This window comes from Artemia sp. Qi Xiang Cuo, chromosome 13 (assembly GCF_049724085.1).
Source record: "Artemia sp. Qi Xiang Cuo chromosome 13, ASM4972408v1, whole genome shotgun sequence".
Classification (NCBI taxonomy): domain Eukaryota; kingdom Metazoa; phylum Arthropoda; class Branchiopoda; order Anostraca; family Artemiidae; genus Artemia; species Artemia sp. Qi Xiang Cuo.
In genome coordinates, this window is record NC_142806.1 from 31,113,403 (window position 1) to 31,139,532 (window position 26,130).

At 35.4% G+C, this 26,130-nt stretch overlaps 1 protein-coding gene across 1 annotated transcript in view; it reads left to right on the forward strand.

Moving 5' to 3' along the window:
- The first annotated feature begins 209 nt into the window (after window positions 1-209).
- The window catches only part of LOC148945187 (putative fatty acyl-CoA reductase CG5065), a 50,714-nt gene continuing 24,793 nt past the window's right edge, over window positions 210-26,130 (forward strand). The window contains exons 1-4 of the mRNA XM_089098772.1: window positions 210-350; window positions 10,683-10,940; window positions 18,677-18,925; window positions 25,843-25,988. Coding sequence (XP_088954898.1) covers window positions 10,743-10,940; window positions 18,677-18,925; window positions 25,843-25,988 — 593 coding nt within the window. The 5' untranslated portion in view covers window positions 210-350; window positions 10,683-10,742. The remainder of the gene's footprint in view (window positions 351-10,682; window positions 10,941-18,676; window positions 18,926-25,842; window positions 25,989-26,130) is intronic.

The window sequence follows — 26,130 nt, forward strand, 5'->3', positions numbered from 1 at the left end:
GGAATAACTACTCTTCCACGAGTTCATAGACATCCAATCCGGAAGCGGAAAGAATTATGGAATTTCCGAATAAAAAAAAAACTAAATGAGAAGAGGTGCAAAATACCCAGCAAGATAAGCAGCTCTGGACTTCGGGTTACGGGTTGGCTAATTAAGCGTAACTTATAAGTTGGTATGGGTAGGGCTGTGCTGTAGATGAAGTGGCGACCCTGAAATCGAGATCGTGTTTAGAAAGTTTTGTTAGAGTTACCTTCCAGTCTGATAAAGCTGCTTGCACGTGAAGTGTTGTTCTGTGAATACATAATTGTTGGCTTGTAGCTGTGGATTTTTTCACAGCGGATATAAACGAGGTGGGTGTCTTAAGTTGTATTGCAATAATTAGAGATGAAACACACCTTCCTTCAAAAGATAAGAAATACGTGCAAAATCGTTTAATATTTGGATAATGCTACGATTTCCTCACTAAAAGATCTTTGCTGAGAAAAAGACAAGCAGGTTTGGCTTATACTGCAGCTTTTGCAGTTTTTACCAGCTTGGAAAGCTGTTGGCAACAGTGGAACAGACACGTACGCAGCAATTTGCCGAGACCCCGAGCAGGGGTGGATCTAGAACAAAATCTTGGGGGAGGCCCAATGTGACAAGGGCGCCAATGACCGATTTTTTTTTTGGGGGGGGGGGGGCATGTGACAAAGGTGCCAATAATTGACCAAATTGACAAATTTATTATAAAAAGAAGAGTAAAAAAACAGGATACGAGGGGGCCAGAAAAATCTTGGGTGGGGGGTCCCCCGGCCCCTTGGATCCGCCAGTGACCCCGAGCACTCTCCCTCCCCTATGTTTGTCCTTGCAGTGGAATGTAAGCCTCGTTCTTACCAAGTAGCACTGTAATAACAAACTTATTACTTCATTTGATTAAGAAAACGATTGAATTTTTACTGTCCCTTCCACTCTAATTACATCCCAGCCCCCTCCCATTCCTTAATGTCTGGATACAACCCTAGCCTGTATCTAACTGCTTGCTTATTTGTTTGGTTCGTTTATTGGTTTGCGTTCGTAGTTTTTTTTAACTAGGTTAATTCTCGTCAACGATTTGTTCAGGATATTAATTTGAAAAAAATAAAAAGGTAAAATTCTACATTAGCTACTTTTGGCTATCTTGGAAAGGGGTTGGGCTAGGAAAATGAAACTTTCAGGGATGGATCTACAGGCTAAAGTATGTCCAAGGATGGTATTTTGAAGTACCTATCTCCACTTTTTCCTCTAGACGGTCCTGAAATTTCCCCAGATGACAGGTCTATACCCATTGAAATTTTGACAAAACAACATTTTACCTTAATTTTCAGTTATCACTTTTTTTTTCTCTAGCTTTAGTTCTGAAAATGCAATTTCTGTTATATTTAAGCCATATCAGTGTTTGTTTTTTTTTAATTTAGGAAATGTATGGACATGTCTTTAAAACCTTATAAATTAGGATTGAGCAAAGTTGTGAAGCTGAAAACAATTTTGTTGGACTTCATTTAAGCAGAAGATCTATTTTGCAAGTTTCACTTTTATAACACACAGATTTTTAAAGGTCATCAAAGGTCAGTACCCTCCAGAGGGAGAAGGAGTGGAGGTAGGTACTTCATTAGTGTAACTAATGTAACTAAGACTTTTCCTATTACTGCTTTAATTTAGAACGAGGCATACATTCTACTATTACCAAGTTGTTTAGCTAGATGAATGAAAATTTAAAGAGTGGATACAAGTTTCCCAAGAGGAACCATGCAGTTGTTTTAGGCTATGCTAAAACTACTGCTCTCCTCCCTCTTAGGCAATTAATTTTTTTTAACTCGGGAGGTTTTTGTGGTAGGCAAATAAAAATGTCAGAAATGAATTTACAGTCCAAATATGAGGTACAAATACACAATTGGGGGGCTCTTGAGAAGGAGACATGACAAGAAAACCATTTGTAATTGATACTATGCAAAAATAGTAGTAAACACATTTTGGAGCCGCTTCCACTATATTTACCCCTCTACTCCCTAATGTTCAAATATATGGCCCAAATTATATGCTTCCCATTCATTTCGCCATGCGTCGCTCTTGGTTCAACTTAATATCTGTAGAGTGAATCAACGGTAACGAAATAAAAAAACAAAAGACAAATGGAAAATATATAATTTGGGCTATAAATTTTCAAATTACGAGAGGGGTTGGAGGGTAAAGCACAGAGGAAAGTGTCTCAAAATGTGTTCACGGCATTTTTTCCACATATTATGAAGTAAGAATTGTCTTAGTTCTTTTCTATGTGTAAGGTTTTAAAGATTGTCTAAAAATGTATCTTAGCTTAAAAAGCTCCACCATCTAAAATTGCAACCTTATTTGGACTGTAGATGTCTTCTTAAAACTTTTAGTCAATAGCACAACACCTTCCGAAGATAGCAAAAGGTTCCTTAATTAGTTTTACCGCTGCTTTATGTGGCTCTATCTGGTTTACTGCTGGAGTTTAATCTGGAAAATTGTGTAGAGTTAAAATGGAATACAGTAGCTGGAAACATGTACAATAGCTGGTCCAACCAAGAACAAAAGCTACCATTTCGAAATAAACCACAATGATGACACGTTCTATGGAACAAACGATATGTGTCCCATTTTGCAATTTTTCCCTTAAATCCTTTGCTTTATTTATTTGTAACGACTCATTTCTTTGGTTTCAATTTATGTCTGCTCTTTTCCAATTGTTCCGTTTATTTTATGTATACATAAAAAATAGACAGTACCATGTCTAAAAGTTGGCTTTCAAATGACAGAAGTATAATAAATCTCTTAAATTAAACATTACTCCGCGGAATATACAATAAGAGTATGACAAATCATAATTATCCTATCTTAAAAAGTAGTTAAGATATGTCAATGAACTGTTCAAGGGTGGATTCAAGGCCTAAAATATATCCTGAAAAGGTGTTATCATGCTACAATCTCTATCCCTTTCCTACTTTATAGGACTTAGAAGATTACATATGTAATATCTAAATTTTGACAAAACACATTTTACCTTAATTTTGGGATATTAATATTTTTTTCATTGACTCTAGTTTTAGAAAATGCAATTTTTGTTATTTCAGGAGAGTTTTAAACAGTATCAAGGGATTTACAAATGTTTATACCCTTATTAATCGGGATTGAGCAAAGGTATGAGGCTCAAAATACTTTTCTTATTCCTCATTTGAGCAATACATCTATTTGTCAAGATTTCACATTTATTACACGAAGATTATAAAAAGTCACCAAAGGTCAATGCCCTTTTGAGGGGGAAAGAGTGGAGATAGGTACTTCAATATACCTTCCCAGCTGATTATTAAGGTTCTGGATCCATTACTGGGTCTTGTTCACCAGACTCAACGACTTTCCAATATCAACAAAAGCCCTAAACTAAAATTTTGCCATCACAAGTATATTTAAGTGTGTTCCCTTCTAAGAACAAAAAATACATACAGAAATTGACAACCAAAAATGTTTTTTTTTTCTAATTTCTAATAGCGGTACTTATTTTTCAGTAATATCATTACTAACATACAAATTGAGATTTATACCTGACCAATCGTGACGCCTGTCGTTAAAAAGGCCAAGATTCGTGAATGATGGTTTTTTTTCTTCTTGATTTTAATATCACAAGTACACTAACGAAGTAGAGAATTTGTAGTGGCAAGAAATTGGTTTCAAAAGCTTGTATCCAAGGGCGTATTCAAGATTCTTGTTCGAGGTTTTTTTCGGGGAGGGGGGCTTACAAAAAAACTTAAAAAAAAGATCAACAATTTGTTTATATGCATTTTTGTTACATTTCTACGATTTGAAAAAAAAAATTCGGATGGGGATGGGGTTCAAGTCTAGTAAACAACAAAAAGCTAAATTGCACCTGACTGGTTATTCTAAGGAAAAATTTAAGCTAGAAAAAGAATGAAAAGTTTTTAAAATATACCTTTTTTCATAAGTAGTTCTTCTGTATTTCTGTGTAAAATCTTTGCCCTGTTAGGTACTCAGATTTCAGGTAGGTAAGCCAGAATTTACTCCGTTAGAGGGGTTTGGAAAGCTTCAATCTTTCTAACAAACTTAAAGAAAGAAATAGTATTCATTTAACAATTAAAACATTCGTCCTGCTAGCTACTAAAATTAGGCAGGTGTGCAAGTATTTACTTCAGGGGTGGGCCAAACCTGTCAAAATGACAAACACAAACTAGCAATTTGTCTGAGAATCGTGAAAAGGATACTGAAGTTGACTTATGAGCCTGATTCAAACAGCCCGTCTGCATGGCTTTGATAATATTTTCTGAGAACAAGAACAAGCCCCCCCCCCCAAAAAAAAATCCCTGCTTACCCTGTATGAACGTGGGATTTATTTAGGGGGAGATCCTATAAATTGGCAAATAATATGGGAATACACATAAACCAGAGAGGAAATTTTAAAATTTAAGAGGACGAGTCCATAGGAGGGTTGCCACCTGTAGCGCGAAAGTGCTATTTTAGCACTATTTCATTATGTGCAGTATTGTAGTACGTGCTCTGGCTTGCCACCTGTAGCACGAAAGTGCAATTTTAACACTATTACGGTCAGTTTCTTGCCTGTAGCACCGAAAGTCACTGGGTAGCACGCAAATTTGGGCAATAGTAGCACTTCAGGAACTGACCGTGGTGGCAACCCTGCTTAATAGGCCCCATTGCCCTTGCGTACGTGTATATTACCTAAAAACCTGATAGCACAGGTACTGAACTACTTATAAGGTTGAATGCTCTGAAAATATTTATGTCATTGACCTTTGCTTACTGTACAAAGTAATCATAAAATCAAGCATTCATACCCCTATTAAGTAAGTGTAAACAACCCTTCCGTGTCTAGGTCTGCTTTAATATTAAGTCATACTGCAGCTTCAATACCACATATTTTCTTTTTATTTAAGGGAAAACATCAAGTAGATATTTAGAAAAGCCGCAGATGCAAGATTTATGTATGGGATCTACGGAAAGAAAGATGTATGGGAAGGGGAGAAAGGTAAATTCATCAAAGCAGCAAATAACAGACAAATTGTATTGATGTCGTCAGAAATTCCAAAAGAAAATTGGAGGTCTAAAACTTGGGACAGATTGAGTTTTAGGAAGAAGGAACGGCTTTGTCAACAAAACGTTAATGAAAATCATGTCCCATTTGGCATAGATGTACAAAGTGGATATATAGTTAGTTCTTCCCCGGGAAAACTTCTTTAGACTTACTAGGAAATACTTCAAAAGGCAAAGAAGTGCACTCTTTTTGTCATAATAGCCCCCTGGAATTCCAGACATATCCGCTTCAAATCCTGAGGCACGAGTCTCTACCTTTTCGGCAGAAGGTTATCAGACTTAGATGTACCGTATTGCGCACAAATTGTGTGCAAATCGTACATCACAATTTGTGCTCATTACTTAAGCCTATTTATTTACCTCTAATGAAAACTGAACTACAAAATCTCTGGCAAATAGCCAGCAATTAGAAAGCTTTGTGCTACAATGAACCGGTGCTAAGCGTATCCCCCTCGGAAAACTCACACTGCGGAAAATTCCCCCTGGAAAATTCCCCACGAAAAATCTCCTTTTGGAAAAATTCCCCTGAAGAATTCTCTTCCCCCGTAGAAATTTCAATCCCTCCAACAAATCCCTCCAACAATTCCCCCAGAAAAATTCTTCCCACATGCAAAATTGAGCAGCCAAGGGAAAATTAAGACAAATAAAAATAAGGAAGAAGAAAGAGATTCTTGAATATTCTAACTATATTTCAAAATACATTTAGGAAGTTTGGTGTCTGGAAGAATGTATTTTCCAGGGGAGTGCGCCGGCCCCAAAATGGATCATGGTCAAAATCAACCATTTTAAAAACAAACTCCCAAAGTCAGATTACTATTGCTGAAAAAGTATCACTCGTTTTATTTTTAAAGTAACAAAACAAAACCATCCAAATGGTAGTTTTTATTCTGACAGTTTAGCGCAATGCGGAATCGGAAAATATATTGAGACAAACTCGATTTATTTTAATACTGAGTGTTTCATTTATAATTACTCTCATAATTATTATTTTTCCCTTACGACAATTCCAATTAACATTATAGATTATTGTTCTTCAATGCCTCAAAATCTAGTCTTAAGCTACATCCACCGCAATAGTTCTGGATGGCTATGCCCATGGATGTTGCGCCTAGGCTTAACTTCAGTTTTTATCTCCCATTGTTAACTTTTTTCTTGTTCTTTTTCTATAAAAGACGTCCCCGCCCCTCCTGTCACCTTCGTAAATATTGATTAGACAGAATAAAGAAAACCCATTCTCCGTGGAGAGAGCACAAGTCTGGAGAGCAGAAGAGGTCTTTCTCTTACTATGGGAACACTAGTATGTTTTTTAGTCTGTTTGTATATTGCACGATGTCATGTTCGGTGTTTATTTTGAGAAGGAAGGAATTAAAGTCACCTGTATGCAAAAATTTATTTCAGAAAGGGGGGTGGCAATTTCGTCAAAATAGGTCATTTAGTTGAGAATTAGTATGAGTTTCTTATTCTAAGTTGAAAGGAATTAAATTCACCTATATGCTGGTATTTATTTTTTTTGGGGGGGAGGGGCTGAGTTCTTCAAAACAGGTAATATGTGTGAAAACAAGGTGAACATAGTTTAGTAGCTTGAGTTAAGGTCCGTGAAGGTACTTTTAAGTATTCGCCTCCTCCCATCCAGTGTCTTAAGTTTTCATGAACTTGATTTTTTGTTTTTGTGTTACGGGGATAAAGCTTTTAGAGATGCAGTTGCACATGAAATAAGGAAATAGGCTAGTGTTTACTACTAGAAAGGTACCAAGACCACGCTTATCATTCATAAGGTTTGAAAGACTAAGATAGGTGGCCAAGGATATAACTGGCTCAAATCCCGAGAGCCGCTTTGTCAATGCATAGCGTAAAAGAACAGAATTCATAAGTCAAATTTGAAGAATAAATTGTTTTAGGTTATAAATAATAGTTCAATAGCGAAAACCCTTTGATCTGGCAGTGAAAAGCAAAAAAAAAAATCTCCGAATATTTCGGTCAAATACAAAGGTTATCTGCTGAAGACGGCCACCGTAGCCTATGTATGTGACCGAAATATCCAGAGATTTTTTTTGTGTTTCTCTGTCAAATAAAAGGATTTTCCCTATTGAACTGTTATTTATATGCTATGGAACGGCAGCGTGGTCTTCGAAAATACCTACGTCGTATATTTGAGGTTAAGAAATGTTTTACACTTGTCTTAACAGAATCTTACAACCTTTAGAAGTAGATTAGGGATGGATATTGGGGTTTATAAATACCACCTTAAATACTGTGTAAATACATTCATTTACCTTGGTCAGGCGCTTTTCTAGCTAATAAAAAGAAACTATAGAGGCTATATTTTAAAAGCTGCAATTTCAACAAGAGTTGAAAGTAAGTTAGTAAGTAGTTAAAGAGAGATGGACGGAAAATTTTCATAATTGGCTTAACCAAGATACAGTTGCTTGACCAGATACACATGAAAGTGAACATATTTGTGATACCTTGTAAGTGACGTATGATTGGTTTTGCGAGTAAGAATCAATGACTGTACTAATAAGACTAAAAAGTAATAAGGCTCTAGGTGCTGATAGTGTGGTAAATGAATTTCTTAAATATAGTGGCTCTGTGATTATAAATAAGTTACTGAAGATAAAATGAATATGATTTTTGAAAAATGGGAAGTACCTAAAGATTTTAGGAAAATCTTAATTAAGCCACTTTATAAGAAAGGTGATAAAAGTGGTTGTGGTAAATGTCGAGGCATTAGTCTGGTCTCTGTAGTTATTAAATTATTTAGTAATATGATACTTTTTAGACTGAGAGATGCCGTAGACAAAGTTTTAAGAGAAGAACAGTGCGGTTTTAGAAAAGGTAGAGGATGTGTTGACCAAATTTTCACTCCTGGTTTAACAATTTAGAAGTGCCTGAGTTGTCCAACACCTTTGGTCCTCAGTTTTATAGATTATGAGCAAGCGTTCGATTTTGTTGATAGAAGAGCTTTAGTAAACGTTTTATACTTGTATGGTATACCAAACAAATACATTAAAGTGATTAGTGCTATGTACGAGAATAACACTGTTGCGGTTAAGGTAGGAAATGAGGTTAGCCGCTGGTTTTGCATTAAATCAGGAGTTATGCAGGGTTGTGTTCTATCCTCCTTTACATGGATTATTTTGATGGACTTTGTCTTAAGGAGAACAGGAAAGGCAATGGGAGACCACGGAATCAAATGGGGAGGAAAAAGTTTCCTGGACTTATATTATGCTGATGATTTAAGCATCCAAGAGGAAAGTGTGTGAAAAATAAATGAACTTCTAGAGGTTTTGCGAGTTCAGGTTGCTAAAATAGTTTGAAAATTAATGTTGAGAAGACTAAGTCACTAAGGCTCGGAATAAGTGAAGATGAAAAGGTGACATTGGGTAGTGAAAACATTGATTAGGTGGGCAGCTTCACTTACCTTTGTTGTATTATTAGTGAAGATGGTGGAAGCAATGAAGATGTTAAAAGTAGAAGAGCCAAGGCCTAGTTTGTTTTGTTAAAAAAAAGTTCGGAAAAATAGGAAGATAAGTCTGCAAACCAAGATCAGAATACTAGAAGCTACAGTGATGACAGTGGTCAAATATGGTTCAGAAGCATGGGCGCTCCGAAAAGCGGAGGAAGATTTGCTAGATGTTTTCCAGAGATTTTGCTTAAGGATTGTTCTGGGTACCCGGCTGACTGACCGTATTTCTAACAATCGGCTGTACGAAAAATGTGGTTCAATAACGCTCTCTAGGGCTATAATAAAAGAAAGGTTGAGATGGCTAGGGCACGTTGTTCGGATGAAGGATGACAGATTGCCAAAAATTGTCCTGTTTGACTAACCGTCTAGGGCTAAACCGACTGCTGGTTATCCTTGTTTGGGGCGGGAGGATGTCATAAAGAACGATCTAAAGGAAATGGGAATCTCGTGGGAGGGTGTAAAAAGGAAGGCTTTGAATAGATTGGGATGGAGGAGGAGCGTCCGTGGCTGGTTTGGCCTCAGGTGGCTTGGTTCTGCGGTGAGTTGTTAGTAGTAGTAGTAGTTGAAAGTATATTAGATAGACCGAATCATAAAAATTATTAGAGTGTGGGGTAGGTGGTTGGACCCCAAGGCCTGAGCTCTAAACTTGCATGTTCTAAAAATTCTACAGAAACCCTTACTAGAAAACGTGAGAAGGCTGGGCTAACAAAAGTTCTTTCTGGATGTCGAATCCCTTTAAAGATATTCCAACACACACTATCCTACCCCAAGAAATTTTGTGTAATAACGTCAGATAATCTTGTTTCGCGTCTCAACAGGTCAGTATATGTTGGAAGCGGTGTGTCAGGTTGCTCTCACTCTTGAAATCTAAAGATTTGTGTATTATTTATTGTTTTCCATGAAAATAACCTATTTTTTGCGTTGTACCAAATATAAGTTCTTGCGTGCTCGTGCCTCAGTTTTTTCTGTTTTATTTGTTCTCCGCTTAGTTTGTGTATCTACAATAAGTTCTAAATTAAATAAATGCGTGCTAAATCAGATCGTAATATCAAATTAAAAAATATATTTTCCGTTATTTTTTTCATGGTAAATTCATTATTATATGGATAAATGTTATAAAAGTTGAAACAGTGTCTTTGAAACAGAGCTTCACATGAGTGAAGCTCATTAAAACGTCGGAAATGCTCGAAATAAATTTCAACTTTGGCTTATATCACTGACCTGACCTTTCTTAGTAACTATCCTTCTTTATTGAAGACGCCTTACTCATTAGAGAAGAAAATTTGGTTACTTTTTACCGCCTAAACTATAAAAGATAAAATTAAATACCTAAAACTTTGGCTCCTTATACCAATTTCGGTTTATTCTATTTATACAATGAACTTTTCCTGTTGTAAAGAAAAATCATAGAAAATATAAAGCCTTATTAGTCAATATAGTTCAGCGCACAATATTATTTCGTTTGATAAAATTGTTTTTCTGATAAAAATAAAGAGCGAAGTAGAAACTTAAAACAGACAATAATTAATGTTTTGCAGTTCATAACACTTTAAAGAAACTGTTTCAGATTAACCGACTCGTAAAGAAGAAGACCCTAGACGGTCAATCATTTTAATCAGTAATTTTCCGTCAATCGATTGATGTGTGCTTCAATCAACCTTCAATCGACCCTTCAATGAACCCTTAAATCTCGACCAAAGCTAATCTAACGCACTGCTTTTGATCAAAATGATTGAGTCATTCAAGCTCTCTATCAATCACCGTAAACGCCTGACTCAATCGTCAAACAGGTTCCTAGACGATCAATCATGCTTGAGTCAATTGCTTGACGGAAGCTTTTGACCAAAATGATTGACCGTCTAGGCCCTCCTTTATATCTATAGAATTCTGAAAAACTACCATTTACTAGCGCCTTACGAATAGTGTTAGGTATTAACAATTTACTTTGGTACGAAACATCATTTATAATCAACTTTAAATTATATTAACGCGTGGAGCTACTAACCTCCCTCCTCCTAGATACGTCCCTTGTGTATCAAAATGTGTCAACAATATGCTGCGTTTAGTAAATTAATTTGTGCCTGAGTGTGTTCTGTGCTTAATTAATTTAACTATTTTCTAGGCTCTTAACTCTAAGTGGTTTCCCTTAACCGTCAACCTGTCGGCCCTACCGAAAGAAAACATGACCGGCGAGTCCGACATCGCCGGTTTCTACCGGAATCGCTCTATTTTCATCACTGGAGCCACAGGCTTCATGGGCAAAGTTTTAGTTGAAAAACTGCTCCGATGTTGTCCGGGAATTAAGAATGTTTATATCCTAATGAGGCCTAAAAGAGGCAATGATGTGAGAACCAGATTGGAAGAACTTATTAATACAACGGTAAGTATTGCTTTTTGTTTCGTGGATGGGATGGCAGCATTCCATACGATTTTCGAAAGTCAAAAGTAAAATAAAACACTTTCGAAATGTTGATGATCGATAGTCTGGGGAAGACACTAGGTAACCATTTCCACAATATTTGGTTCAAGGGATCGCCCACTTTCTGCCACCTGGCGTAAATCTCGGAGTGCCATGTGTACCAAACAGTCCCGCCACACTTGGCGCAGTTACACCATGCATGGTACAGTCCATAAACGGTTGCGCAGCTGCTCTGCACTTGGAACACGCTACCTGGTGTACCTGATTTCTGAAAGTCAACAACCCCTTGATTCAGTTATATAATATAATAATCCGGTAATACCGCGAGATATTTCGGGTTTGTGGCAAATATATGGTTTGAATTTGGCTTCAATATACACACCTTCAATTACTTGCTTCAATTACTCAATAATAACCAGTTTTGTAACATATAGGGATCTCATAATATCCCTAGCGCATCCTAGCGCCGTCATCGGTCATCCTTAGCGCAAGGAAAAACAAAAGATACCACCTTTTTATAATTTGTTTCATAAACAGAGAAAATTTTATTTTATTAGGTATGTTTACTTTTTTAAATATTGGTTTTCTATAGTTTCATTTAAATCATTCACAATTTTTTTATTTTCCATTTCTATTTTCTGCGTCATGACAGAAAGTGTCATGACGTAGAAATAACAGTTCAATAGGTACAAATCCTTCTATTTGACAGAGAAACAACAAAACAATCCCTGGATATTTCGGTCACATGTACAGTGGCCGTCATCAGCAGATAAATTTTATCTGCTGGATAAAAGGATTTGTCCTATTGAACTGTTATTTGTACATTTTGTACAAACTTCAAGCATCAGTTCGTGAGCAGTAAGATTTCTCTAGAAAGAGCTTCTAAGATGGAATGACTTTGCTAAGAAAAAGAAGTGTCCACATTCCTGATACCATATATTTGGTCACTCTCTCGTTTTGTCTACTTTGAGAGTCTAAAAATATCTGTACGTTAAACCCGTTAAGAAAATTGAGGGCCTTTGATAGTATGTGAAGTAGGCTAAGCTGGTACTTATCTTTAAAAAGGTTAGAGAACGAGTTTTCCTTTAAATTTGTGGAAAAGTTAAATACATAGTTTACTCATCTGAGTTTAACCTTCAACTCAGAACAGAAAAAAATCATGCCAAGTATATTGTATCCAGATAGCTTTTCCTCACGTTCAAGTTGGATTTGCGAAAAATTTTGTGCAAAGCCCAGCCAAAAAGTGACTGGTCTAACAAAACGGTTCCCATAAACCGAGTTGCAGAACCTCAAAATCCTTGAATTCTTCTGTGGGTAAGTACAAAGGCTCATGTATTAAATCCGTCTGAATCATGGAGGTGCAGAACCAGGCTCAGATTTGAAGGAAGCATGGTTTGGAGTGATTTCAGGCAGGCTAAGACTGATCTTAATTGTGTGGCAGTACATTGGATTGCTGCTCTGCTTGGCAATACGGAACCCGGGGATCGACTACCGCAGAAACAAAGTTGGGCGAAAGGCTTGCTACCCACCCCTGTAAAAAAGACCCAGCAATTTAACCATCGACTTGATGCCTTATGCACCATCAGTGACTGCGGAAGATCTTTATCCTTTATCTTAAGGCTGAATTTATTGAAAGATAGCTTGGGACCTTATAAGACACATGTGATATTTCTGTCACCATTGTCGGTAGCATTAACACACACAAGCGGGCGCAAGGACGCAAGAAACTTCACCTGTGGATTTACGGTTGGGGATGAAAGATTATAACTAGGGTTGCCACCCATGCACAAATAAACTGTTTCTGCTATCGTATTATAGGCTGTAGTAGACTTACCAGTCATAGCCAAGAACTTAATAGTCTGGTTGACACTACATGAGGTCATTTTGGAGGCGATCTTTGCTAAACCATCGCCGATTCTCTTCAAATTCATTGCAAGTAAAGATCCGTATCTGCCATTAAAAGTTGAAATTTTTTTACTCCGAATACGGTGGTTGGGGTTTTAAGGTCATTCGAAATGCACAGCTGCATATGTCGTAAAATGTTCAAGTATGACTTGTATTCTAATACAAAGTAGCTTTTTAAGTGAATGTGACACATATTGTCTAGTTGGGTGGTACCAGAAAAATTGGTTCGGTGGCAACCCCGAGTTATACTGAAGCCGACAAATATTTTGTAGTTACAAAAAAATGAAAGGTAAATTCCGTGTGCTTGTTTTTATCCAGCTTTACGGGAAAGTTTTTTTTTAATGTTAGATGTGCTCAAGGAGGGAAATATTATTTTCCTCAACTTTAGTTTACTCAGTTAGTTGAACCATGGTTATCGAAAGACAATATCTATGTTTAGAATTGAAGTTTAAAAGCCCATACATTAAGAAAAAAACTTGTTAAGCCAGTTCCTAATTTTGCTTTACCCATAGCTCTTTTTCAAGAATTTATATTTAAGGTAGGGTATCCTGTTGCCATGTAAAACTGGTTTAGTAGCTGTCCATTCAACTCGATTTGATATGGGTTATAGTACCTAGATAAAAATCTCGTGCATTGAAATCACGTTTGTACCCTACTTTTTGATAAATAATGCCCTGTTGGGGTATATCACGTGTATCTAGCGGATTTTTTTCAAATATTCTCTGATGAGCCAACACAGTCCCGCATAATAGGGAAAAACTTCTAATTCCCTTAATTCCTGTAGAAAATACCTACTTAATAATATACTATTTGCTATCGACCACAAATGTTTATGAGGATTTTTTTTGGGGTAGGGAAAGGGCTGGAAAAATTTGTCAACAAGTAAAATATAAAAACAAACAACCTCCTGGTAGCTATGTTTTAGTGTGCTCTTCATCTTGAGTGTGCAGTGGCATCAATTGGCGAAAATTAGGGGGGGATGTATTTTTGTATATCTGGGGAGGGGACAAGGTTGTTGCTTTATTCGATTCTTACAATGGTCGATCCTAGGATGTATTCAATCCTACCATGTATTAATTTCATGGCTAAGTTGGTTGCTTTTTAGTTGCCTAACAGGATTTCGGTAAATAAACTTCCGTGAAGAGCTTGGTCAATAAAATAGGATTTAACATATTGTACATATATAACATATTTAACATGTGTAACAGAAGATTCCCTTGATGAAACCTTGATGTATTTGATTAGTATCTTCATTTTTCGATAACGAGTAAATTGGTCGAGCTGCCTTAAGTTTAAGGCAATAAAAATGACTTACTAATTTTAAAAAATAAAATACCTTGGAATCGCGAACGTACGTAGGGAAGGGAGGGGTCGATCCCGCGAAATGTTATTTTCTTCGAATTTTTTGGGCACTTTTTATTCAAATTATTAAATAAAGTCTTATTTTTATTTCTCCCAAATACAAATTCTGCACAGGTGTCTGCCTGAAATGTGCACATGAATATATTTAAAGACGGGTAGGGGGCACAACTTTGGAAAGGCACTAAAATAGGTGAATTGGGCTAAAAAGATGAAAATAAGAATACGGGGAAAGATTTTGAATCTTGGGGGTGCCTGTTGGAACCCCCTCTGAATAAGTCCTTAGAAATAGCAGATCTCTTGTCCTATCTATGATAGCGAGATGAAGGATGTCCTGCATTTGTCAGGCTTTTAAAACCTTTCCTAGTAGAAAAAAGAGGAACTATTCTTCATTCTGAAATTTAGCTTGAAACAAGTTTTAAATACTACGGTCTAACTCATTTTGACGGTTATCTTGGCGGATATCCGGTCTATTACTAAGGAAACACTAAGATGAAATTCTTTAGAATAATTGCGAGAATACCGTTGCGTAAGACTTACGATAGCTTAAATACAGATGTCTAGAAGACCAGAATATTCAGCGTTGGGGTGTTGGCACAAGTGCTTCGGCTAGTTTATTTTTCTATAGAAGCATTAAAGAGAGTCTTGATGAAGAATATTATTGCAAGTTACATTTACCAATTAAATATATTAGAATTTGGATTCAGGTGCGAGCTAATTGTCTACCACTACCCCTTGTAACAAATTTGAGAGATATTAATTTTCTAGATAGCCTGCAAACTAGCATAGCGGGCATTAAACGAATCTTGCCAACTATGCGGTATGTTGGAAGATGAATTGAAATATTTTCTTTTAAGGTGAAATGTTTTGGCGAATATAAGAGGAAATCTGTTTAATGATGAAAATTATGAGCTGTTACTAGGGATTCTTAAACCAATAACTTCTAGATTTGTAGTGCCAATAGCTAATTCTAGTTTAAAAGGCTTAGAGGCTCGAAAATAAGAAGTCTATATATTTGTATCAGCCTATTTATTATGTTTCTTTGTATCAGTTTTGTATACGGCTTTACCAGCTTTGAAATACTCCAACACACACATTAACTTCCAATGAGATATACAGATAATTTCGGAGACCACACTACCTTTCCATGACGATTAAATAAAAAAAACAAGTTTTTTAACTGAAAGTAAGGAACGACGTTAAAACTTAAAACGACCAGAAATTATTCCTTATATGAAAGGGGCTGTCCCCTCCTCAACGCCTCGCTCTTTACGCTAAAGTTTTTTACTTTTTAGAAAAAATAGAGTTGTGAGAAAGTCGAACTTTAGCGTAAAGAGTGAAGCGTTGAGGAGGGGACAGCCCCTTTCATATAAGGGATCATTTTTGTTCGTTTTAAGTTTTAACGGTCGTTCCTTACTTTCAGTTAAAAAAAACTTGTTTATTTTATTTAATTTTTGAACGTTTTTGAATAAATGCAGGTTTTGATCTTGGCTCACCGTACATGAATAATTAAAACAAAATTTGCATATTAATTTATTTTTATTTGGTTAAATGGCTTTCTCGAAACTTGTTTAATTTTATTTAGGCTACGAACGTTTTTTTTTGGTAATAAATATAAGTAACTTACGAATTAACTTACGTAACGAACTTCTATATTCATATATTTTTAATACGTATATTAGGGGGTTCGCCCCCTAGTCAATACCTTGCTCTTTAAGCTAAAGTTCAAATGTTGTTCCAATTCTTTAAAAATGACCGCTTAATCAAAAAGGCCGTTAATTAGAATAAATAGCTCTTATGAAAGTACTAAAAAATCTTTGGCTTAAAGAGCGAGGTATTGACTAGGGGGTGAACCCAAGTCATATATGTAATATTTTCTGTTCGTTTAAAGTTTTGATGTTGCTGCTGTTGCAGCTGAAAAACTTGTTTTTTTTTTATATTTAATTTCTGATCTTTTTTTAAATAATGCTGGGAAGTCCAGCGTCCCTTCATAGCAATGTCCCTTCCCCCATGAAAACTTCCTTCATGGAAAGATCCTCTCACATAACCCCCGACCAACCCCCCCTACTACCAGAAAAAATATCCCCTGAAAACGTCTGTATACTTCCCAATAACCAATAGGCTACTATATGTTAACATTGGGTAAAGTTTATAACTTTCAGCCCTCCCCCCGGGAACTTCGGGGTATTAATTCATCCTAAAAGACATACTTGTAATACTTTCGAACATGCTGAACAAAATGGCTATCTCAAAATTTTGATCGGGTGACTTTGGGAAAAGAATGAGCGTGGGAGGGGGCCTAGTTGCCCTTCATTTTTTGGTCACTTAAAAAGGACACTAGAACTTTTAATTTACATTCCAATGAGCCCTCCCATGATATTCTAGAACCACTGGGTCGATACAATCACCCCTGAAAAAAAAAAAAAAATAAACACGCACCCGTGATCTTTCTTCTGGCAAAATATAAAAAAATCCATATTTCGGCAGATAAGAGCTTGAAACCTGTGCATTAGAGGGTCTCTGATACGCTGAATCTGATGATGGAATTTACATTAAGGTTTTATAACTTTTAGGAGTTTTTTTGCCTTTTTTTCGAAAATCAGGCAGATCTTCTAAGGCGCGTAACTTTTGATGGGTAGGACTAAACTTGATGAAACTTGTATATTTGAAATCAGCATTAAAATCTAATTCTTTTGATGTATCTATTTGTATCAAAATACCGTTTTCTAGTGTTTCAGTTACCATTGAGCCGTGTTGCTGCTTACTTACAGTTCGTTACCACAAACTGTTTGATAAATAAATAAAAGTTCAAATAGGGATCAAATCCTTTTAATAGACAGTGATTTTCACAAACAGGGATAAAATTTCTAAAAAAAATACAAGATATTTCGGTCACATATGCAGTGACCGTCATCAGTAGTAAAACTGATGACGGTCACTGCATATGTGACCCAGGATGGGGGGGCACGCGCCCCCACATGTCTAGTAGTGAATTTACTCAATTAATGCAAGTTTGCGTTAATTAAACTTGCTCCTAACGCAAGTTCATCGGATCAGCCTATTTTGGCCCCCCCCCCAAAAAAAAATCCTGGATCCGCCCCTGATATGACCGAAATATCTAGTATTTTTTGGGAAATTTTAGCACTGTTTGTGAAAATCATTATCTATTTAAATTTTCCCTATTAATCCCTATTTGAACTTTTATTTATTTATAATGAGATGCTCATAAAAAATTACAACAAGGAGAAACTGCACAAGAAGAAAAATAAATAGCTAATAATCTCAGCTATTAAGGAGTGAATCTCGTGTAATCATATAACATAGATTAGTGTTTCCAAAAAGGTCTTGCTACATTTTAGCTTTTTTCGTGTTACCCGGGTGCCCTAAAAAGACCGTCTCGAAGAAAATCTTGAATAATTTCCTACTATAAAATAATCCCCAATTTACGAAAGGCTTCTTCAAAACATGCATTTTTGATCATTTTGACATAAACAAATTTTAAGTTTGTTTGGATGTTGATTTTCTTGTACATGTTTAGATAATCTCATAATTTATAACATTTAGAATCGCACTAAAAAGCATTAAATGACATGTTTTACAGACTGTCAAAATACAAGTGTTTCTTAATGATTTTTTTGGGGAGACTAAAAATATACATGGAACAAATACAGAATTTAAAGCGAAAGTGGTAAAAAAAAGGATGTTGTCAAATTATTTCGTCATAGTCAGAATCTATTGATTTAATTAATGTAGAAATTGATTGCCGTTACGACAGCTCTATAATGAAAAATAGTTTCACTTTTTGGATTAAGCTTTTTCTAAATGTCCTCGCGGTGACTTGGGACCAGATTTTTGCTCCAGATTGAGCTTTTCTAAATGTCCTTGTGGTGACTTGGGACCAGATTTTTGCTCCTGGCTAGTTCCATCTTATTTCTACATGTTTGTGTTTAACAACTTTACTTCAGTGTAATTCCAATCTTGAGTACATGTAAGTTCTTATGGAGGCACTTTGGCCCATATTCTTCCCCAGATTCTCTTGGTTTTCTAGATTTTTACTTCCCCGAAATCGTGGAGTCTGTACGATTTTCACTTTATTTTCCCCCTCCGTGTATGAAATTCCTTTTTGCGTTCCTACTAGAGTAAGTTTCAAACTCAAGACAACTAAATCAACACAACCCAACTGATCATTTTCGCCTGTTACTCTAGATTTCACACCACCTAACAAAAGATTGGCTAACTCTTAGACGTTTGAAATAAGGATTTAGGGGTTGTGTTAAATTGCGAAGCGTGTTTCCAAGGGAATATTTAAGGGAATCAGTCGAACAGCTTTGTTGATAAATTAGGCCTAAGGTTTTGATTATCTTTTGCAACAAAGTTTAGCTTAATGAATTATATGAATAACAGCTTAATGAGTAATATTTAACGCCTTGCAGATCTTTGACAATCTAAGGAAAGCTCACCCTGAAGTATTTACGAAGCTAATCCCTATATCTGGTGACATGTTACTCCCCGGTCTTGGAATTTCTGAATCCGATGTACGAATTTTGGCAGAAAATGTTTCAGTTGTCTTTCACTCAGCGGCTACGGTTCGTTTCGACGAACCACTTCAGCAAGCCGTTGAAATGAACCTGAAAGGAACAAAAAAACTGATTGATTTATGTAAGCAAATGAGCAAAATCGATGTAAGTATCTTATACATCCATATGGTTGCTGCAATACTTGCAGATCCTCGACCTATTTTTACCCTGTGCATATCGTATAGAAGGGATGGTTGTAGAAACTTGGAGGTCAGCTCAATCGATCGCAAATGAAAATTTCTAGTTTTCTTTCTGGATGCGGAAAAAGATCAGAGGGTTTTTCACACAAAAAGTTATATTCTCTTGAAAACAACTTTCAAAAATATAAAATGAAAAAGACCCAATAAACGGCTCCTTTTTTATGTTGAAGTCTTACTTTTAACTGGCAGTTATATAACAGTTTGAATGAACCAAGAAATAATGTTTTTCAATGACAAACATTGAAAGTTCATTGAATTGGAGCAACCATTAATAGTAATTGCTTGTCATCATATAAGCCACATGCTATAAAGAATAAAAATAGTTGGGGTTTCCCAGGGCTCTAATCATTGTTAAAGTATGAAAAGTAACCTAACGGACATAATGAGGTCGTGCAGTTTTTCTTTTTTACTTACGGGTTTTCCCATTGTATAGAATGTTAGTATTTTTTTCTAAAATGAAATTTACAGACATAACGCTGGTTAAAAAAAAATCATAATGTGGAACTGATTGCATTAATTCCAAAGTCACTATGCAATGCAGGGCCAAGTAACCAAATCTAAAGACTAGACACACACACCAGAGAAAGTCTTAGTGATTGGGCCCCTGTAATCTCAAGTTGTCATTATATTCTATATTTTCAATAGTTCCCTTGTTTTTATTTGTTACAACTCTCCTTTCTGTATTCTAGGGTCCCGAAACAGACTCTAGCGCACGCGCCTAAAAAAGACAGCTAATATTTGAAAGGTATATGGAATAAAAAAAAACTCATGGATTTTTTGTAGGTCTTATAAGAATGACTTTTGTACCTAGGTCTCATCATCAGCTAGACATCAACAGACCATGTCTGTATTGCTGAACGTGTTACTGGTGACAGCAATAAACGAGAAGGCAAAATAACGAGTAGATCACTTAAGTTTGGCTCTCATTTAGAATTAAGGAAAAAAAACTGAGAAAAAGTATACAAACAATAATGAAATATAAAAACAAACAGAAATAAACGAGAAGGCAAAATAACGAGTAGATAAAATAATAACGGCAAAATGACGAGTTTGGCTATCATTTAGAATCAAGGACAAAAACTGAGAAAAAGTATACAAACAATAATAAAAAAAAAATAAACAGAAATAAACGAGAAGGCGAAATAACGAGTAGATAAAATAATAACGGCAAAATAACGAGTTTGGCTCTCATTTAGAATCAAGGAAAAAACTGAGAAAAAGTATACAAACAAAAGGAAAATAGCTACGTTAGAACCTAAACCGAACATAAATTATATACATGCGCTATTTAAATTTTACTAAATTTGGCTAGTGCTTTCGTGAAAGAAATTTTAGATTGCATCGAACATAGCGATCGAATAATTGCAAGTGTTTTATTTAACGAATGCCTTATTCATCGAACATTTAAACTAAACATTTTACCGTTTAAATCAAACACAACTGAATGAACCCCTCACTTTTAAGGGGTAAAAAATATTAAATTTATATTAGATTGCTCTTGGCCTTTTTTCTAAAATTATTATAACTTCTCACCCTAATAGCTTTAGATAGATAAATTAAACACTAGCTAATTTTAAAAATTTGGAACAAAGATAAAAAGAAAATTCGGTACTTTCCCATTATATGGGCATTTCTAAAAAGTCAAGTTTGGTTAATGCTAAAGAAATAAAATAGGATGAATATAAAATAATTTATAAACAAATTTAGGCTATATATTTGCACATTAGGGGGGTGGGGGTAAAGCATAGCATATATTAAATACGTAACCTACCCTAGGTCCCCCCCACCCTAAACTCCAAAAAACAACACTTTAAATGTCGTATACGCAATAAAAACCACGCTATCATTGTATCACTCTATAGCGGTTAACCCGTCAAAAACGGGTTTTTCGTGACTGGTTTCCTTGTAAATGCCCATATAATGGGAAAGTATTGAAAGTTCTTATAATGTATGTACTTGTTACCAAAATCCAGCTTTTAATAATTTGTTTCTATCGAACAAGGTAATTCTAAGTTGTTGTTCATTGCCGTAAACTATTTTACTTCAATTGAATATAGGACCTTTTGATAACTGAAGATAGAACCTTTTGATAACTGATGAAATGCTGACTCATTGTTTGACGCAAAATTAAGTTTCGTTAATGAAGATTTGACCAATTAGTAATATGAGATTTGACCAATTAGTAAATAAAGTAGTAAATGAAGTAAATGTAAATTATTAAATGCAGATTTGACCAATTAGTAATATGAGATTTGACCAATTAGTAAATTAGTAAATGAAGTAAATGTAAATTATTAAATAAAGATTTGAACAATTAGTAATATGAGATTTGACCAATTAGTAAATTAGTAAATGAAGTAAATGCAAATTAGTAAATGAATATTTGACCAATAAGTAAACATACAGGTTGGTATTTTTCTATGATGATGAAACATTTTCCTAATTTTTTTTTATAGGAAATCAATATTTTAATCAATATATAAAATCCATATTTTAAACAAAGACAACTTGTAGCTTAGGGAGTTAACTTCTCACACTGCAGAACAAAACAATTAGAAGCTAGTGCACAACTAAGTTTCGCTAATGAAGATTTGAACAATAACTAACCATACAAAACATAATTTTTTATATGGTGATAAAAAAATTCCTATTTTTTATTTTATTTATGAAGTATTTAACGATAATTTTATAGACGAAAACAAATTGTGGGGGGGGGACAAGAGCAGTCTACATCTGGAGAGTCAAGGGGCATGGGCTATATAATAATTTTTTCTCCAAATTATTGCTCCCCCCAGACGACGCCACTGCTTTACATTATATAGCAAAATATAGGAGACGGACAGGGCTGCCTATTAAATTCAAATTGAAAGGGAAGTACTTATTCTTTATTACCCCTTTCTGACCTATAAAGTTACACAAAAGTGCACAGATCTAAGTAGCTTTTTGCATTTTGAGCGAGGAGTTCAATCTTGAAGTGAAAATACTTCCCATCAATATTTCAAAGTACAAAGAGTCAATGTCGTTTCTAAGTCCGCTTGAGGACAACTTAAAGTCAGGTTTGCTAATATTAATTAGCATCATGAAAATTTGTTTCGCCAAAAAATTTGAGGAAGGCACAACTTTGAAAAAACACCGAAGTAAAAAAGCGATATGTTCGGTCACAGAGGAAACTATGCAGGTATATAGGAAATGTCTGTAAAATCCTAAGTATTGGAGGGGGGGCATGCTTAAAACTCCCCAATTCCCTTGAGTACGTCTGTCCCTGGTTACCCATTAGTCTGGGAGTTAAAAAATTAATTTATTTTACAATTTTAAACGTTAAATTTTAGGAATCTCACCAGAAAATGCAGCGCTTGCAAAACTTCCTTTCAATCTAAAAATTAAGCCATTTTCGAGATCTAAATTCCCTTGAGTAGGTCCCTGGTTATCCATCAATTCTGAAGTTAAAAAATAACTTCAAATAGTTATTCAAGGGACCTTGCCAAAAATCCATAAAAAAATTATATCACGCGTAAAATTTCCTTCGAATCTCAAAAACAAGCCATTTTGGATATCTAAATGCTAAATCTCAAAATAAAAAGCTAATGCCTTGATTTTAAGAGCCGCCAGGCTGGAAACATCCTATAAAAAAGAAGATTCAAATGGTTAAAACATTCGTCCTCTAGTCGCAATTTTCAGTGTTCAACCTCGTATAGTGAATTACTAAGCAAAACTGGCCGGGCAACTCGAACAAAATGAACACGGAAGTGGTTATGCAGCCGTTGAGGCCTCCAAATTCTACCTCACGTTACTGCGTCACACCATAAATCACTCTAGGTAGACATGACCTTGGTTAAGACTGGTGACTAAGACCCTACATTTTTTTTGACAGTTTGAGAACTGTTTTTATGACATATAAAGAATTCCTTTCTTGGAACCCAACCGTTAATTAGCTAAAGGGTTTGACTGCCAAAAGCCACAACAGATTAAATGCAAAAACATGGCTTGAGCTAATGTGCTTTGAAGAAACGTAGTTGAAATTCGTTATGGAAAGCTTAAGGAGTGCATACAGTACACACAAATTAGAAGGGTTGATCCCCAGAGATGTAAACAGGGGTGCCTTGGGGCCCGCCCTCCCCTCGAAATCCTAAATGTTCCTCAATTTTTGGGCACTTCTTCTTCAGATTGTCATATTATTTTCTTCTTTTATCCCCCCGAAAAATTTCCGCGTTCGTGCATGCCTCTCCCCAGCTTTTGAGAAATCTCGTATTTTCAAAAAGTAGCTTAAATACTAAACTAAGCCCTGCTATTTGGTAGTTGTAGAATTATATTTTGCTCTTTGACGAAAGAAATTCCACAAAAAAAAAACTATTTAAAAGAGTGCTTGCTACTTTAGGACCATTTTTCGTCTTTTAAATAGAGCAATTATAGGTCATTACAGTGTAATTTCGAAAAGGAAGCATTCAATGAACAAAAATAGAAATATCGGCCTCCAAAAGGTTTTAGCATAAATCAACTTATGTCGATTTATATTGATTATACTTATTTATATTTAATCGTTCATAAATATTTACTTTCTCAATAATTGTTTTCTTCAATACTTAGTTCTTATTTGCTCTTTTTTTTTTTACTTGGGGGTATTTACTTTTGATTATTGTGCTTTGTTTTAAGTCGTATGTGAGCCATTTCAAGAGACATTGGACGGAAGGGAAGATTTTCAGAGGAAGGCCGTATCCAGGGGGGCTAGCATTTTGATCCCCCCCTCCCCCGAAATGTTTGTCCGACTCGTAAAACCGTAACAAAAATGAATCTAAACAAATTTTTGATGCGTTTTTAAAGTGTTTTGTAATAATTAATAATTAACATAACTGCATTAGAGTAAGTAACATCGTGTACTCTCGATTAAAAAGGAAACCCTGCCATTTGGTATTGCCGGCGATTTTAGGTTCTTTCTCTTAGATTTCTCGTTATAAAAGTCTCCAAAAATTCCGTCCAATATTAGACCAAGATTTCCAGAACTCGTTCTTAAAAAACCTGCTATGGAAAAAAAAATTTTTTCTTTGATTTAATTAATGATACAATTCCTAATATTTAGGGAATGTCACTGTAACTCAATATTTTATTTAGAGTATTGCAATATCACTGGGAATAGCGTGTCTAGTTTTTCGTGCGTTTTTTTCTGTTTTTGACGATCTTTAGACTTAGTAAATTTATCTCTTCATATTTATGGAGGAAAGCAAAAATAAGTCCTTCGAAGTTTTTTGCGGAATTTTTAAATAACAAAATATCTACAAAAACTTTTGTGAACCTGAAAAGTGTGGTTTTAGTATACATTAGGTTAAGTTATATTTGGTAACCTTTGAGTTAGAACCTCTTAAAGTCTGTCACGCCTTTTATGAAGTTAGCTTGCCCCCACCCCCAAGTATCCACATTTTACAAAAAGCTAAGAAGTCTGGTAGGAACCCACCTTTTATAAGATGCGTCTAATGTGTTCTTTGATTAGGAGCAACTGCGCTAGATTGAGTGTGTAAAATTTTCGATTTTCTCAGTTATGCAAATGTCTTTACTTCTGTCTAGTCACCTAACCTGTTATTATTACATTTCATCTACTGAGTATTCTTGCGGTTTCATCAATAAATCATTCAAATATTTCTGGCAGTTTTCCAATAATACTATTTCGGTCAAGGGCAGTTATAGACAGACGAGGGTTCTTTTACCTAAATCTATGGGCCTACGCATCCGCTTATGGAAGCAATTGCGTTTTTTCTTCTTTTTTTAATTCAAGGTTAAGCCTCTGTGATTTTTGGTATGATGAAGATGCTTCTTCCGCATTTAATATCAGCAAATATTATTTTAAACATTGTGGTTCCTTGCGTCTATTAGCCTCATTTTTTCACAATAGCAAGACTCTTCCGTCATTAAATGACCAATTTATTAAAGATTCAAAGTACAGATAGAAAAGGTTGAAGGTTCAAGAAAGCTGAGCAAACTGTTTATCACAAAGCATAAAAATTCATTTGAAAAATTAATAATCTGGTTTTTATTTCATATCGTTCGCTTATTGTACCATTTCCAAACAGAAAATAGAGCTTTCACATGTGAAGGGTTGAGTAAAGGGGGCTAGTTCGTCAAAACAGCAATAAGTGGCAGGGTATATTTAATTTGAGGCAAATCTTAATTGTGGGGATTTATTCCTTATCACCCCCCCCCTTGTGTAGGTGCCAAGTACAGATAGCCTATTGAAATATAATCAAGCAGATGTTGTTAACTTAGTCTAGCGTGCTAATTATGAGGTTTTGTTAGTTTTTAAAGTTTGACTTATTTTCTAGAACCGACCAAGTTAAGTTAAAATAAGTTACAAAATGGCACGTTTAATTAAAACAAAGTATAACCTCCACTTTATTTTTTCGAATAAGAAATTACATAATTAAGTTAAGGTTAATACAAAAAGTTCAGGCTATAGAGGCTAAAAACGCGGACTTCAATTTTAAGATCACCTATGCTACTTAAAAAAAAAATCTTTCAGAACCTTTCTTATATCCGTCTTTTTGTCTTATATCCGTCTCTTCAAAACCAGTGCTTGTCACACCTGCGTCTGCGGGTGTGACGTTTACAAAACTTTGCACGTTCCACCCTGCTGCTCTCGCAGCTGCGGGCAACTTTCCATTTTTGTCAAATTTTTGCGGGAAACTGTTGCCCTTGCTTCTGCGGGCAGCAAGCATCCCTTTCTGTGGGCAACTTTCCATTCGATCTTAAAATCAGCTTAAGATGGTCTGCAAGTATATTTCAAAAAGCTTATTGCACAACATTTTTATTAAAAGTAATTTCGATCTTGTTTTTAAGGCACTGGTTCATGTATCTACAGCCTATTGTAACTGTGACAAATCAGAAGTCCATGAAAGTTTTTATGCTCCTCCATGTGACCCGAATAAACTAATGGAAATGGTCGATTTCTTAGATGAGGATGTCATTCTAGCAATCACAAAGAGGTATGATTCGTTATTTTACTGCTAAAACAGTCTAAGTGACAACACTAGTTTTTCAATTACTTCATTAATCCTCGAGCAAACGGGGTAGTACAGAGGGTACTGGAGACCTCCGCCACGAAATTCAATCTTCAGCCATAGTGTG